The 15,138-nt window shown below is 40.3% G+C and overlaps 1 protein-coding gene across 1 annotated transcript; it reads right to left on the reverse strand.

Annotated features, from left to right (window-relative positions):
* Positions 1-13,683: 13,683 nt before the first annotated feature.
* On the reverse strand, positions 13,684-14,484 carry LOC145029499 (uncharacterized). The gene has a single exon (XM_078978015.1). It carries the CDS (start codon positions 14,482-14,484, stop codon positions 13,684-13,686), a length of 801 nt encoding a protein of 266 aa, XP_078834141.1.
* Positions 14,485-15,138: the final 654 nt, after the last annotated feature.

Below are 15,138 nucleotides of genomic sequence, written 5' to 3' on the forward strand. Positions count from 1 at the left end.
TTTTCGATTAATACTCGGAAATTATGTTATGACTTATGATGCGGTTTTTAAAATATGGTTTTAGTAATGTTTTAATAGAAATTTTTAGTCTGAATGTTGCTTGCTCTGTGCTTAGTGGGACTCTGAGTGATGGGAGTTAGCCATTAGGTGAATATGTCACATCACATGTGATCAGGGTTGAATAATCTTAGAGTGCTAGCCTTATTGCACAACTCTCGTCTAAGTCTAACCGTTGTAGGGACGAATCTTTTACTCGAAGGATTACCTGAGACTCGTCACATGTGATGGTATTCAATTAGTGGCTAATTGGCATTACGAGGAGGCCTTCAGTAGTTGAGGACTGTTTGGGTGGATTCAAGGTTCCCTAGGGCAAGCCTAGGATGAGAGTAGCAAAGATTAGCAGTAGAGAAAAGGGACTTGGTGGAGTTGAGGTAACTCTTGAGGAAAGTACGGATAGATGTGGAAGGTAGTATGGGCCTGTAATACTGAAAGCAGAGGATCCGTACTCGATTCAAGAGGGGCCGAGGCAAAACCAAGGAGCTAGTAGAGGGTGTGAGAGGTTCCTCAGCAGCGGTGTGTATTGATCAGTAATGAGTTATGTTTTCAACATGGTGACATTACGCGAGGTATCAGTTGGCAGTTCAGGCGCCGGGGAGGGATCTGGCTAAGGTTCTAGAGCCAGACAGCTTGATGATCAGATGAGGGATTTCATATCTGCAGAGATTATGCGCAACGTCATTGATCAGACTCCAGAGATTTTTGGTTTGGTTAGAGAGGCCATCGTGGAGTTCATGGACAGTCATCTTCGGGCCATTAGGGTGGGATAGTTTCAGGACAGTTTAGGGCTCGTCTAGAGTGTGATTCTTATGAAGTTCAGGGATCCATCAAAGAGGGGGATTCCATTTCTAGCTTTTGCCATCAGGTGTCAGGGGTGAGTGGGCCACCCTATCTCCAGGAGAGACCCTTGCATGATTGGGTAGTTAATGAGTTTTCGCTAGTCATTCGCGATGAGTTACCCAAAATCATTGGACGGGTCACTGGTAGGTTGACCAAGAAGCTCCAGGATCGGAAAGCGATTGTTCAAACGATGGATGGGGTTGATGAGGTAACGCATGAGCGAGATTCGGGCAGGGAGGCGGATAGGAAGTGGAAAACGGATGAGACTCAGGTAGCCACAGGTTCAGGTAAGAGGCCCAAGGGGTCGGATTCGCGATCGAGGGACTATCAGAGCCGCAATCGATGCGGGAAGTGTGGTAGGACGCACGAGGGTGCATGCAGATGTGGAAGTGGTGGCGATGCTGGATGTTTCAAGTGCGGCCGGATTGTCCATTTTAGCAGATATTGTATTTTTACCATCGCTCAGGGGCTTGATCAGATATGTTTCCATTGTAGTCAAAGGGGCCACAAGAAGGCCCACTATCCGAGTTTGTATACAGTAGGGCAGGTGCCATCTCCTACCCCTGGGACTTCAAGAACCACCAGCAGACATCCGGGGTCGGGCAAGGGCGCCCACGGCTCGGAACCGAGTATTCCGGTTTATTTCAACAAGGATTCGAGCAGCACGGAATGATGGGGGTACGTATCTTTTACCTTCCTGTTAATTATTGTCCATGATATTATTGTTATGTTGTTGCATTGATATCAATAAGCATGTGTGTTGGGGTATTATATTACCTGCCTATGGTTATGTTATATGCCATTTGCATACCTTGGAATTAGAATGGTGAATTGGAGGTCGTCCCCTCTAGATCGGGTTACTTCAGATGCGGTGATTGTAGCATGTATGTGCATGATTCAGTAGTGCCTCATTACTTTTGGGAGATGTCATTCAGGTATTGATCAGTTATATCCTCAGTAGTGACGATTTAAAGCTTCTAGTGAAGTAGCTAGCGGATAGTAGGGAAGTGAGTTGGAGATGTTTACCCTGAATGCAAGTTCTCGGGATGAAAACACTAAAGAAGATACATTGAAGGATTGAAGAGTGATCGGTTAGTTAAGCAAGATTGGTTCAGATCTGGTAAGGGTTAGTTGGAGCGCCAACAAAAGTAAACGTGGGCGGGTAGCGGATTGCCCCTTTTCATGGAAGGAAGGTTGGGGAATCCTTTCGACCAGTCAGCAGCAAAAAGTTAGCCAGATCGAAGTGGAGGACAACCCTCTGAGTATACAATGGTAAGAGTACATAGATCCAGAATGAGTACGCGGCCTCTGACAAGAAAAGATAGTAGCAGCGATTGATGGATTGAGGAGTTCAGGATTGGGAGTTTGAGGAACTTCCCAACAGTTAGTTCATGTATTCGAGATGGTTAGTAGCTGATTGGGAATCTAGGTTGGAGGACTTCCTATAGGGCTCTAGTGAGTCGAAATGAGGATCTTGAGAACAGTTAGCAAGAGATGCTTCCGTGTTAGTAGTTAGTAGCAGAGACAGCATGCAGAGCATGGTAGAGCGGTAGGAAAGCCGAACATTTTTTTCAGCAGCAGTCAGATAGTAGTAGAGTGTTGTAAGTCTGTAGGGGTAGCCATAGCATTCACTAGCAGTTAGATACTAGTAGAGTGTTGTAAGTCTGCGGGGGTAGCCGTAGCATTCACTAGCAGTCAGATAGTAGTAGAGTGTTGTAAGTCTGCGGGGGTAGCCGTAGCATTCACTAGCAGCCAGATAATATTAGGGATTTGTAAGTATGCGGATGTAGCCAGAGCATTCATCAGGTTAGTAGTCAGGATGAGCGTGTTGTTTGGACGTGGGGGAAGTAGTAGTACCCACCAGTTTGGGTGCAGCAGTGAGGTTATGGGAATCTACAGGTTGGATTTCGAATTTTCCAAATGGTTCAGCTATGGTTAAGCCAGCGATTTGTCAGTGGATCGTCACTATAGTTATGAGATCAGGGAAGCAATGGACCGCTTGGGTTCGTGTATGTTATGGGCTACCGTCAGTCTAGGAGCCATCATTTTAGTCTTGGATTTGATGATGTCAGGATTCGGCATGGACCCGGTCGGTTGGATCGGGAGGTTGTTGGAGCCATAGTATTAGGATAACTATTGGAAACTAGTTCCAGAGAAAGATTTCGTTCAGAAGTTGTGGGAGAAACTAAGTGAGGAGTCCTTAGACTCTACAGTTGAGTTGGATCTCAGTGTTGCAGATAACCAACGAATGATCGGAGACCCGAAAGGTCTTGACATATTTTGGGAAGCAGCCGTATAGCAGTTCAGTGTTTCAGTCAATTCAGTGTTTCAGTCAGTTCAGCGTTTTAGGTAGTCAGTGTTTCGTGCAGTTTAGTGCTTCATGCAGTTTAGTGTTTCAGGCAGTTCGGTGTTTCAGGCAGTTTAGTGTTTCAGGAAGTTCAGTGTTTCAGGCAGTTTAGTGTTGCAAGCAGTTCAGTATTTCGGTTAGTTGTAGTTTGATGGCCAGTATTAGTATTTGTGTTGGAATGCAAGTGCTGACGGTATAGTTGGTCGATTTGAAATGGCAAGTCCCTCTCAGCAAGATCAGTTGTGTCTTCTGCCAAGTATAAGTGATCTGCAAGGATAATTAGGTAGGAAGCCTTCTTTCAGGATGGAAGGCTCGAGTTATCGGAAGTTGAGTAGTTAGATGAGAGATAAGTAGGCTGGTTCCAGCAGCATCGATTCAGTATGAGTGGTAGAGTGGGTAGAACAGTTATAGATAGTCGGGGTATCTTCAGAAGTCGTTGGAAGCGACTAGGAGATTGTGATGGGGTGTAGTAATCGGTAGGAGTCCGGTAACCTAGATATGGAAACATCAGTAGGGACCAGGGTGGTCTCGGTTCATCCGGAAGGCGGTTAAGGAACAACAGAGATTTTCAGTCAGTGGCAGTAATGGAAAGCAGACTATGGTAGAATTCGACTAGTTTATTGATGGGTGCTCAATACTAAGTTATAGTAGCAAGAAGTGTCCAGTGGATACTAGCGGTAATGACCCATACTGGGAGTAGCGGGAGTAGTGGATTCGGTGAAGGATGGGTCCTTCATAGTGTCAAAGAAGTAGTTGGTTATGGGGCGTTGCCTTAGAAAGGCCGGAAATCGCACAAGGAAAAGAAAGGGGTGAACCCCTAGGGTGTTCACCATAAGTACTCGAGGAGTATCAAAAGGTTGGTCAGTTGAGTAAGTTGTGTTCCTAGAATGTTCAGGGTCAGGGTTGACCCGAGTTTATTATGCACAAGGATTAATGTTAGTCAGAATGGCCAGGAGAAAGGCCAGCAAAGGTGGTCAGCAGATGGTAGGCCAACCAAGCAGAGTGTTGACAGCAGTTGCAGGGCGATTGGCCGTAGAGAAACTTTGAGGATGAAGTTTAGTTTAAGTGGGGAGAGTTGTAACACCCCAAAATCAGAAAGTCCAAGAAAGGAAATAAAACCATAAGTTAAAGGGTCGACTCGTCGAGTCCAAGGAGGAACTCGACGAGTCAGAGCAGGATCCAGGTGTAGAATACGTGACCGACTCGGCGAGTAGACTCGATGAGTCTGGTATGAACGAGAAAAACCCTAATCTGGGGGTTTGCACCCTATTTAAGGAACATTACACCCATTCCCCCGCCTTTTTACTCCTCTTTGAGATCACAAAACCCTAGAATCGTGAGTGAGAGCCATTGGAAGCAAATTGGGGCATTGTTAAGTGTTTTGTGAAGAAATCTTGAAGATCAAGAAGCTTGGACCAAGGAGGTTTGTGGAGATTTGAACTCCTTTTCAGTAGGAGGATGTTTTGGAGGTAATGAATCGTTATCCTTGGCTTTCCCCTTGCTAGATTCATCTTTCAAGGAGTTTTAGGGTTTCTTTGAGGGTATGTGATGAGAAATTGGTGCACAAGTTAGATCTGGAGTTGAAACTCTAGATCTGAGCTCTATTTGGATCATAGTTGCAGAAATCCCTGTTAGTTGCTATGCAAAAGCCATTCCTCATGAGGTAAGTTCCTTTCTAGATTGGTTTTTGGCATTAGGGGTCAAGAAGCACGTAAGGTAGCAACTTTATGTTGCTAATGGACTCTAGAAACCTAGATCTTTGGTTTGGATCAAAGGAGTAGTTTTGTAACTCAAGATTATGGGAATGCTCGTATGGACTCGGCGAGTCTGGGAGATGACTCGGAGAGTAAGGGCTAGATATCAGCCTTAGAGTCGCGTAGGAACTCGACGATTCACATGGGTGGACTCGGCGAGTTGGATGAAGTTAGGCAGCAACTCCACGAGTTGGAAGAACAACTCAGCGAGTCTGTTGAAGATTGCCTTGGGCTCGGCGAGTCTGTTCTTGTACTCGGCGAGTCGAGTAGTGAAACCTAAAACCCTTCGAGTTAAGACTTGGATCAGTGAGTTGAATGGGGACTCAGTGAGTTGGACATGTCAGGACTCGGAAATTAATAGACTCGGCAAGTCATGGTCTGACTCGGCGAGTCGAGTCGCGAATGAAAGGGGTTTCTGAGCTTATGAACTAGGCGAGTCAGTAGGCTGACTCGGCGAGTAGGGTCAACCTGGAAGGTTGACTTTGATTAGGACTTTGACTTTGTCTAGAGTTGACTTAGTTGACTTTTGGAGGACTATCAGACTAAGTATCATTTTGATATTGGTAGCTTAGAGAGTTAGAGGAGCAGCGGCTCAGAAGGTTGTCGGTTAGCAGCCAGAGGGTAATCAGCAGAGCTCAACAGTTCAGGTGTGTTTCCTTCCAGTATGAACGGGTCTAAGGCCACAATGAGGGCCCGTTTAGCTAGCAGTAGTTTCCGGACTTCGGTTCGATGCAGTAGTTAGTATGTTTGATGCCTTCGTGGCTCAGACAGGATTTATGTGTTATGCGTTCCGGGCTACAGCCCGATGCATTATGCACTATATGTGTTCATGGTAGTTGATATGTTTATGTTATGCTATGTTCAGTCAGCTTCCGGACTCCAGTCTGATGCAGGGGGCAAGGCCCTAGTTAGTCCGGGCTCAGGTCCGATACAAGGGACAAGGTCCTAGTTAGTTTCCGGACTTCGGTCTGATGCAGGGGGCAAGGCCCCAGTTAGTCCGGACTTTGGTCCATTGCAGGGGACAAGGTCCCAGTCAGTTTCTGGACCTCGGTCCGATGCAATGGGCAAGGCCCAGTATGTGCTTTATATGTTATTGTATAGTATGTGGTAGTTTGGGGGAGCTCACTATGCTTCGTACTTACAGTTTCAATCTTTGGTTTCAGGTACTCGGTTGTCAAAGGAGGAGCTTAGAGAGATTGCTGTGCACACACCATAGTCAGCTAGCCTGGGAATGTTTACTCTTATAATAAGATTATGTTTTGGATTAATACTCGGAAATTATGTTATGACTTATGATGTAGTTTTTAAAATATGGTTTTAGTAATGTTTTAAAAGAAATTTTTAGTCGTGATTTTTGGGACATTACAAGTAGGTTATAGGTTTCATTGAAAGTGGTGGAACACTATGATACCCTACACCTTTAGTTTGATTATCTTTAAATTTTAATTATTTTTCTATCATGGATGCAACTACCTCACCTGACACATCAAATTTCTTAAGGTTGAATTAAACATCTTTATATTTAACTTTTAATGCATCAACTCTGGTAGTCATGTTAGCAAGCTTTTCCTTAACATAGGTATAATTTGTACATTTGTTGTTATATTCCTCTTGAAGATTTCTAAAGTCCTTGGTTTTGGCCTCTAGTTGTGCTTTTAAGGGTTTTTGACCTTTCCTTAGGGTATAGCCTTCATATTTAAGGTCCTCATTTTCTTTTTTTAATATATTGATTTGTTCACGAATAAACTTCATTGTAGTTTCACAAGATGGATAGCATGAAAATTAATTGACCGGGATGTTTGAGGAACTCATTGTTTATCAAAAAACACCCTTTGACTTGAAACCTCGAAAGTCATCCTTAAAAGTCAAATTTAAAAAGTCAAACAAAAAAGTTGAACTTGAAATTTTGAAAGTTAAACGAGAAAATCAAAGGTCAAAATTTGAAAGTCAAAGTCAATTTTCAAGGTCAAAAGTCAAACTAGGAAGTCAAAAATCAAAAATCAAAGCTTTGGGTAGAAAACGAAATTTTACAATTCGAAAAATTTATTTTTGGGCTAAAATTGTCAAAATTCCAGAAATAGGAACGAAATTGCGAGACTACTTGAACTAAACCGGAAGGATGTTAACAATGTGGTATACTAGACGGATTGGTAAGATGGTGGGTTGTGTGTGCGAGAGACTCAAGTTCGATCCTTGTTCCACCCAAGATTTTTTAAATAATTACTTCTGACCGAAAATCCGAGGACCACAAACGAAAGCAGGAGCTGACCGAACACGTGTGAGACTACTAACCAAACATGTGCGTAACCGAACACCTGCTAGGCCGAAAATACGAAGCAAACACGTGCGCCGCAAACCTTCAGATGCTCCACCGAAAATCTGAGATGCTTTACCACAAACAGTCTCGGACCGCAAACACCGGATTTCGTTTGTAAACGCACATAGGACCGAAAATACTGCTGATCGCAAATCGTTGCTGGTCGAAAATGCTCCGGATGCCCTAGCTGCTGACCGCAAACCGCTGCCACCCCTCACAGATTACGACCAAAAGTAGCGATTTTTCACTTTTTAGCTCCAAAACACGATCAATAATTCGTTTTTATGAAGAACACAAAGAACAAACCCCTAATATTTTGTCCAAAACTAATCAACAACGCAAAATGCTTCAAGAAAAAGTGAAAAAAACGATATCTTGACAGTTAGATTGATACAATCCAAGCTCTGATACCAACTGTATGTCTAGAAATTCGCTTAACTTATCAATCTGATCCACTTGATGGTGTAGAATCCCAATCAAGTGGATGATGCAAGATAGAATGGAGAAGAAGAATAAGAATAAGAAGAAGAAGAAGAAGAAGATGATGATGATGATGATGATGATGATGATGATGATGATGATGATGAGCTTGATGAATCTTCAATGTATCGATGATATGATTGATGCTCCAATTACATCAGATTCACACACACACACACACACACACATACACAAACTTCATCTCTCTACTTTGTCTCTGTAGAACTCCAAAATGTAACAATAATGCTCCTTTAACCGAAAACTCCCCTCCTTGTTCTAGACTTATAAAACACTCCTCCTCCACCCTATTTATACCTATGGACTAAACCCAAAGCCCAAACCCAAATGCTAGACCGAAAACACATGGGTTTTCGGTCCAAGCTACAAATAAACCCAAGGAGTTTTCGGCCTTTGACAGAAAACTACAATATCTAATAAAAGCAAAGTATAAACCATATTTTAACCCAACACGTTTCTCCGATGGTTTTAAAACCTATTGCAAAAAAAAAAGGTTGTTATTGGTTTTCAACCTCCTGCCATGAAATTGAAGAATGTTATTCCTCTTAAAGCTTATGGATCTGGCACTTCTTTGGGTAGAGGTTCACAAAAGTTAAAGGTGTTGATTAGTCTAAATCCGATGAAATATTGGAGGAATTTTGACCATGGGATATTGAGGAAAGAAGAAGGGAAGTTGAGGAAAGAGATAGAGAAGATAATAGACTCTTTATGGAAAATTTATGGCCAAGATCTATGGTGAAAAGAATTAGAGATTATACAATTGATAATATTAGGAAATTCTGGTTAAATCCGAAGAGCTCTTTTGCAACCAGAATTACTATTGATTGTCAACTTGATTTTCCACTTACTATGAAAGAATTTTTATGGAGATGTTTTCTGAAAACACATGAAGTTTCTTTGATAAATGGTGCATTAGAAAAATCATTTGGAATTTTATTCCTCTCAATCAAGACGCAATAGGATGTCTGGAGTCTAAAAACAAATTCTAAGGTTGTTGATTTTCAATCTGAAGGCTACATGAATGATTTTTTCATTAATTACAAGTTCTAGGTCTTAAGAGGAAGTGGTCATGAAGAAGTTCAGATTTCATTAGATTATCTTACTATTATGAATGCTCATGATTGATTTACGCTATCGGTTTCCCTTACCTGCGATAAAACAAAGTATGTGGATGAGATTTTCCATTTGAAGAGAATGATAAGATTATATTTTATCGAAATTTGTAAGATGGATGCTGAACTGACAATATTTTTATCGATAATACCTTTTATCAGTCCCTATGATCAACCCAATGATATTCAAAACAAAAAGGATGGACTGGTTCAGAGTAAGCCATGGGGAGTTGTGTATAAAACCACTATGAACAAAAAGCACAATAATCAAATGTTTTATATACAAGATAAGGATTGTTACAAAACCGAAACTTTGAATGGAATCCTTAACAAGATTGAATTATCCAAAAATAATTCGAAGGAAGAAGTACAAGTGTATCCGAAGTGTTGAAATGGTGGATTATTGTTCAGGCTATTTTACTTGCTTATGTTCCTTAGACTTTTGTTGAAAAGGAATGAAGACTACTTTCGTAGACTCGACACAAAGAGGGAGATTGTTATGTTACAAATTTTTTTAATATGTTGTCTCTTAGTCTTTTGTGAAATGTTTAATTGTAATATTTTTTCATCAATGTAATTTTGATTCAAATGAATGACAGCTTCAAAATAAGTGCAGCTAAGGTTTCAAAGTGACAAAGCTTTACAATTTGTATCATGTGTCACCGCTTAGGTGTTTTAACCTTATTGGTTTTCATTTAATAGACTCCCTTATATAGTTCTCCTATAAATAGAAATGTTAACTAGATGAGAGAGTAAGTTTTTTATATGTTCTTGTCAAGATTGATGTAATAGAGCTTTCTACTCTTAATGAAACAAACATAAAACTATTTACCTTCTCAATCTTACCTTACATTCATTTGTATATGATATTCATGATTTTTTTAGTTATCGAACTCGATTTTTGATCCAACATTAATGTAATTAAAAGCAAAAATGTGTAAGACTACTTTACATCACCCTCCAATGCAAGTAGTTAACTTTCATTACCATTGAAGCTAATTAATAGATTAATTCTCTCGTAATTCGAATATATAATTAGTTATAAAGTTAGCAGATAAGATTGCAAACTATAACCTTTTAAATCAGAAATTATTACACATGGAGAAACACTGTTATAAATATATTAGTTCTATATACCTACTTTTTCATTTTGTTATTATCAGTGTAAAATCAAAATGTATGAAAAATTAAATATTTATATATAAAATATAAAATATAGGATGTTAGTTACTTGTACGAACCATTCGTAAAATTGCCTAGAATACAACGGACATCCATTGGAAAGCTATTTAAGTAATAATTTCAACATTAATATTAAGTTTATTTTCAAAATTAATAAGCTATTAAAAACATTTATATTAAGTGTATTTTCATAATTAATAAGCTATTAAAAAGCTTATCGCGTAATAGTATCTAAAGTTCACCGATATTTTTTTTTGAACGACAAAGATAAAACATTCATTAAAAGAAGTCAGCAGGAAGCTGGACAAACACAGTACATACAGGAAATGTATTAAGAAGAGAGAAGGATAGATGTAGATAAGACAGCCTAGACTAAGCTAATGTTGATCTAGGAATTTGAATTGGAACCCAAAGCATGTTTAAACCAGAATTCTCCATCTAGAATATTTGAGGCATCGAAGACCTTTGATTGAAGCAACACCAAAAGGGTAGTGTTGCACTACGGGTGAAATGATTGTGCTTCAAAGCATACTACCCCTCTAGAAGACGAGATTCTACTGATTTTTATATTCCTTGATGATTCTCCAGGTGCGAATATGTGAGCCTTTATGAAAATTCTGCAGATACATCCAAATCCAAGAAGTGCATGTGTGTGACCCGATTTTTAATCCTTGACGATTCTCCAGGTGAGAATTTGTGGACCTTATGAAAATTATGCAGCTACCTCCAAATCCAAGAAATACAATTGTGAGACCCTGCGAGATATTATGCAGCTACCTCCAAATCCAAGAAATGCAATTGAGAGACCCTGCGAGAAGAGACAAACACGAATAGAGAAAACACACACCAAGATAACATTTCCCCCCGTCCCATTTTTGAATCGCCACACACTAGAAAGAAACACGAAAGAATGCCAAGCATAGTTATATACCTAAAAAGATGTCTACCCGAGATAAAGGAAATGCACACCAAACACACACTTAAACTACTACTTGGCATACACCAAGACCCCAAATGAACTGAACCAATCCCCCCCCCCCCCCCCCCCGCCACACATGAACTTTACATCAAGCCAGACTCAAGAATTGGATTGCAACACCATTCTAACCATCTGAGCTTCTTAGTTTTATGTCTAACATTTATCCATAGATACGATAAGGTCTGGATATCGTTTATGAGACCAGAAGGAGAGATGCATTTTTCTGAATAAGCCATTTTGTTTCTAAAATTCCAAATGACCCAAATAAAGACCAAGGAAACAACTTCGTGAAGCAATCCTAGATCATCTTTAGATTGAAGATTTTCTTTGCAGTGAAGTAACTCTGAAACCGAATGGAAGCTCGATGGAAACCAATGCCACCAAGATCTAATGTCACCCCAAACTTTTAATGACACTAAATAAGTGGTGAATAAGTGGCTCTCAGATTCTGCATGCTGATTGCATAGGGTGCATAGAGGGTTAGGACCAATTCCTATTTTGAATAAATTTTCTTTTGTTGGTAATCTGCCATGACTAACTCTCCAAGCTAGGATGTTTAGTTTCCGAGGTACCAGATGATTCCCGATCCAACGATTGCTTGATTTTGGGAGGATCTTGTTATCAATATGGATTCTCAGAGAGGATATTGTGTATACTTCTGAGGCCTCAAGCTTCCAGAACCCTACCGTCACTTTGGTTAGTGAAAAGGTTTTTAAAGTCTAGTCCGAGTTTTGATAGGGAGGAGTGCAGATTTATAATGGTGCCCCAACAGAAGCCTTTTCTCTTTGCCCTTGAAGGAGCATTACAACCCCCCTCTTTTCCATAAATTGTTGTTATGACATCCTTCGACAACTCTTTTTTGTTCGATTTGAAACTCCACCATCATTTCCCTAATAAAGCGAGGTTTTGAGCTTTCAAGCTCCCGACCCCAAGGCCCCCATCAACAACACTAGGCAAAACCTTGTCCCATGCTATCCATGACATTTTGTTTTTGTCCGTTGAGCCTCCCCAAATGAAACGTCTTCTATAGTTTTCCAATGTGTTGATTATCTTGATAGGGGCTTTATATAAGGAGAATAGATATGTTCCAAGACTACCAAGAACGACTTGACATAGCGTTAACCTACCACCGAAGGAAAGAGATGAAGCTTTCCATTTGGACAGTCTAGATTGGAACTTGTTTATGAGAGTGCTCCACTGTGATACTCTTGACATGGCAGCCCCCACTGGCATTCCCAAATATGTGAAAGGAATGCACCCAATGGAGCAGTATATACTCCTAGCTAATATTTCAATTTCAAAATTGTTCACCCCTAACCCATAAATTTTTCTCTTTGACATGTTAATCCTAAGCCCGAAAGATAATTCGAAACAACGTAATATTCTAATTAGGTTCTTGGCATTTGAATTGGACCAAGACCCTAGGAAAATCACATTGTCTGCGTATTGTAAATCGGATAGGATTGGACCTGATCTTGGAAGAGTTATACCTTTGAATAGCCTTTGTTCCACAGCTTATTCCATGGCGATGTTTAAGCCTTCAGCAGCCAAGATAAAAAGGAAGGGAGATAATGGATCACGTTAGCGAATTCCCCTTTCCATATTGAATTCTTTAGTTGCTGATCCATTTATAATCACTGAGGCTCTAGCTGAAGATAAGCAACCCTTAATCCAACTTCTCCATTTTCCCCCAAATTCCATTTGTTCCATTACCGAGTCTAGGTAGCCCCAGTTAAGGCAATCAAATGCCTTTTCAAAATCTACTTTGAGTAGGAAGGCCTTAGACTTGCTTTTCCTGAGACAATATATGACTTCGTTAACGATTAGTGGCCCGTCAAGGATGTAACGGTCTTTGATGAAAGCTGATTGGGTGCCGCTAATGACTAAAGAGATAACCTTCTTTAGTCGTTCTGCTAGTACTTTAGAGATGATTTTGTACGGGCTCCCTATGAGACTTATTGGGCGGTAATCATCGAAGGTGTTGGGGTTGTTAGTTTTTGGGACTAGAGTGATGAATGAGGAATTGCAACTTTTATCAATGATTCCTGATCTTTCAAAGTTTTTTACCACCATGTATATGTCTCCACCGATTACTTCCCAGTACTTCTTTATAAATGCGAATGTAAATCCGTCTGGACCTGGAGATTTATCGGACCCACACAGCCACACTGCAGATCGTACTTCTGCAAAGCTTATTGGAGCTTCAAGTTCCAAACTAGTCTCTATCGATAATTTTTTGAATTTAAGGCTCGTAAAAGTGGGTATGGATGGTTTTGTTTCCTTAAATTTGGTGGAAAAGTGTTTAACAGCTTCCTCTTTCACTTCCACCTGGTTCGTTGTCCAGAAGCCATTTATATTGATTCCCGAGATGCGTTGTGATTGAAGGTTTTTATTTACTAATCCATGATAAACACCTGAATTTTCATCTCCTTCCAGGGCCCATTTGCATCTCGCCTTTTGTTTGATGTCACTAATCCTCTTGGGTTCTGTCTCCATTAATTCTTTGTGAAGGTGCTTTCTTGTTTCCATAGAATTTGGATTTGTCACACCAGATTCTGCCTCCAAATCAATTTTGTCTATTTTTCTATGAGATCCTTTCATTTCATATTGGCCTCTTCATTTTTAGTTTTCCTCCAAGATTTGATTTTGTCTTTTGTGTTCTTCATTTTTCCAGCAACGATAGATAGAGGGGAGAGAGATGAGAAAAACCTTGTTGTTGGGTCATAGGTCCAACCTGCTTCTACAACATTATCGAGAGATTCATCTTGTAACCACGAGTTGAAGAATTGGAATGGGGACAGGCCAAAGTCACATATGGGTGACGAGAGTAGTATTGGGCAATGATCAGAATAGAGGCGGGGGAGTACGGTAACTTGGAGTTGGGGCCAATCGGATGTGGTATTATAAGAGACTAGGAAACGGTCCAGTTTACGGTGTTTACCACCATCAGAGCTCATATATGTGAAGCGTCTACCACCCATTTGGAGGTCAATCAAACCTGCACTTGAGATAAAGTTGTTGAAGTGATTAGCTGATGATGCGCAAAAACTTGATCCTAGCCTTTCGCTTTCTGAACGGACTTCATTGAAATCACCAAATATCACCCACCGGGAGTTACTATGCGAGCTCAAGATATTTTCTAACTCAACCCATAAGAGTTTTCTATGACCAAGGTCGTTTGAAGCGTAGACATTTAAGAAAATGTATTCTGCTTTGGATGGGATCCACTCCCCTTTGGTTAACAGGTAGCCGTTTCCTGAGATTGCCTCTGATAATCTGAATAGATTAGGGTTCCACATTGTTGCGATTCCCCCAGAGAGACCAACGGGGTCAGAAACTTCACATTGAAAGTTGGGGTTACCCCAGATGGAGCTGTCAAGACAACCTTTAAACTCCATTGTTTCTATTTCCTGCAGACCTAAGAGAAAATTTTGATTGTCCCTCCTAAAGTTCTTGATCCAATCTCGTTTTACTTCACAGCCGACGCCTCTACAGTTTAACGATAGTATATTCATTGATCAATGATTGTGACTTGCTTTTTCTTGATAATTTCCCTGATTTGGTCTTCATATCCTTGAACTTGAAATCCAATCTTTTCACCGATTTCAACTGTCTGTGATACTTCTTCATCTGTGTTCGAGTTCTCTTTTGAGCTCCCAATCTGCTGACTGTTTTGGGAGTCACGGTGATTTTGAGATAAAAGGGGGGTTGCATTGTTGGAGGATACAAGAGCTGAGTTTAAGTCAATCCGATTAATGGTCAGTGGGGTTTTTTTGTCTTGGGCTAATTAAGTTTGTGAAGAATAGCTAAAGGTTTTAGATGGATAAAAAAACGTAGGTTTAGGAGTATATTAGTGTGTGCGTTTGTTAGCCGTTCTAAAAAAATTAAGTTAATTCCTAATGTTTTTCCAATAATTTTTTTGGTACTACAACTTTTTTAATAAGTTCTCTTGTTTTACACCCAAGGTCTGACAAATTCAACAATATATGTAACATACGGTGTCAATTTTAATAAAACAAATGAATTTTACATCAACTATGTACTCTTATTTT

Source organism: Lactuca saligna, chromosome 2, assembly GCF_052625555.1.
Source record: "Lactuca saligna cultivar CGN05327 chromosome 2, ASM5262555v1, whole genome shotgun sequence".
Taxonomy (NCBI): Eukaryota; Viridiplantae; Streptophyta; class Magnoliopsida; order Asterales; family Asteraceae; genus Lactuca; species Lactuca saligna.

Bases quoted from the DNA above. Each gene is read 5' to 3' on its own strand.
- LOC145029499 (XM_078978015.1), bottom strand. From the start codon at position 14,484: ATGGAGTTTAAAGGTTGTCTTGACAGCTCCATCTGGGGTAACCCCAAC.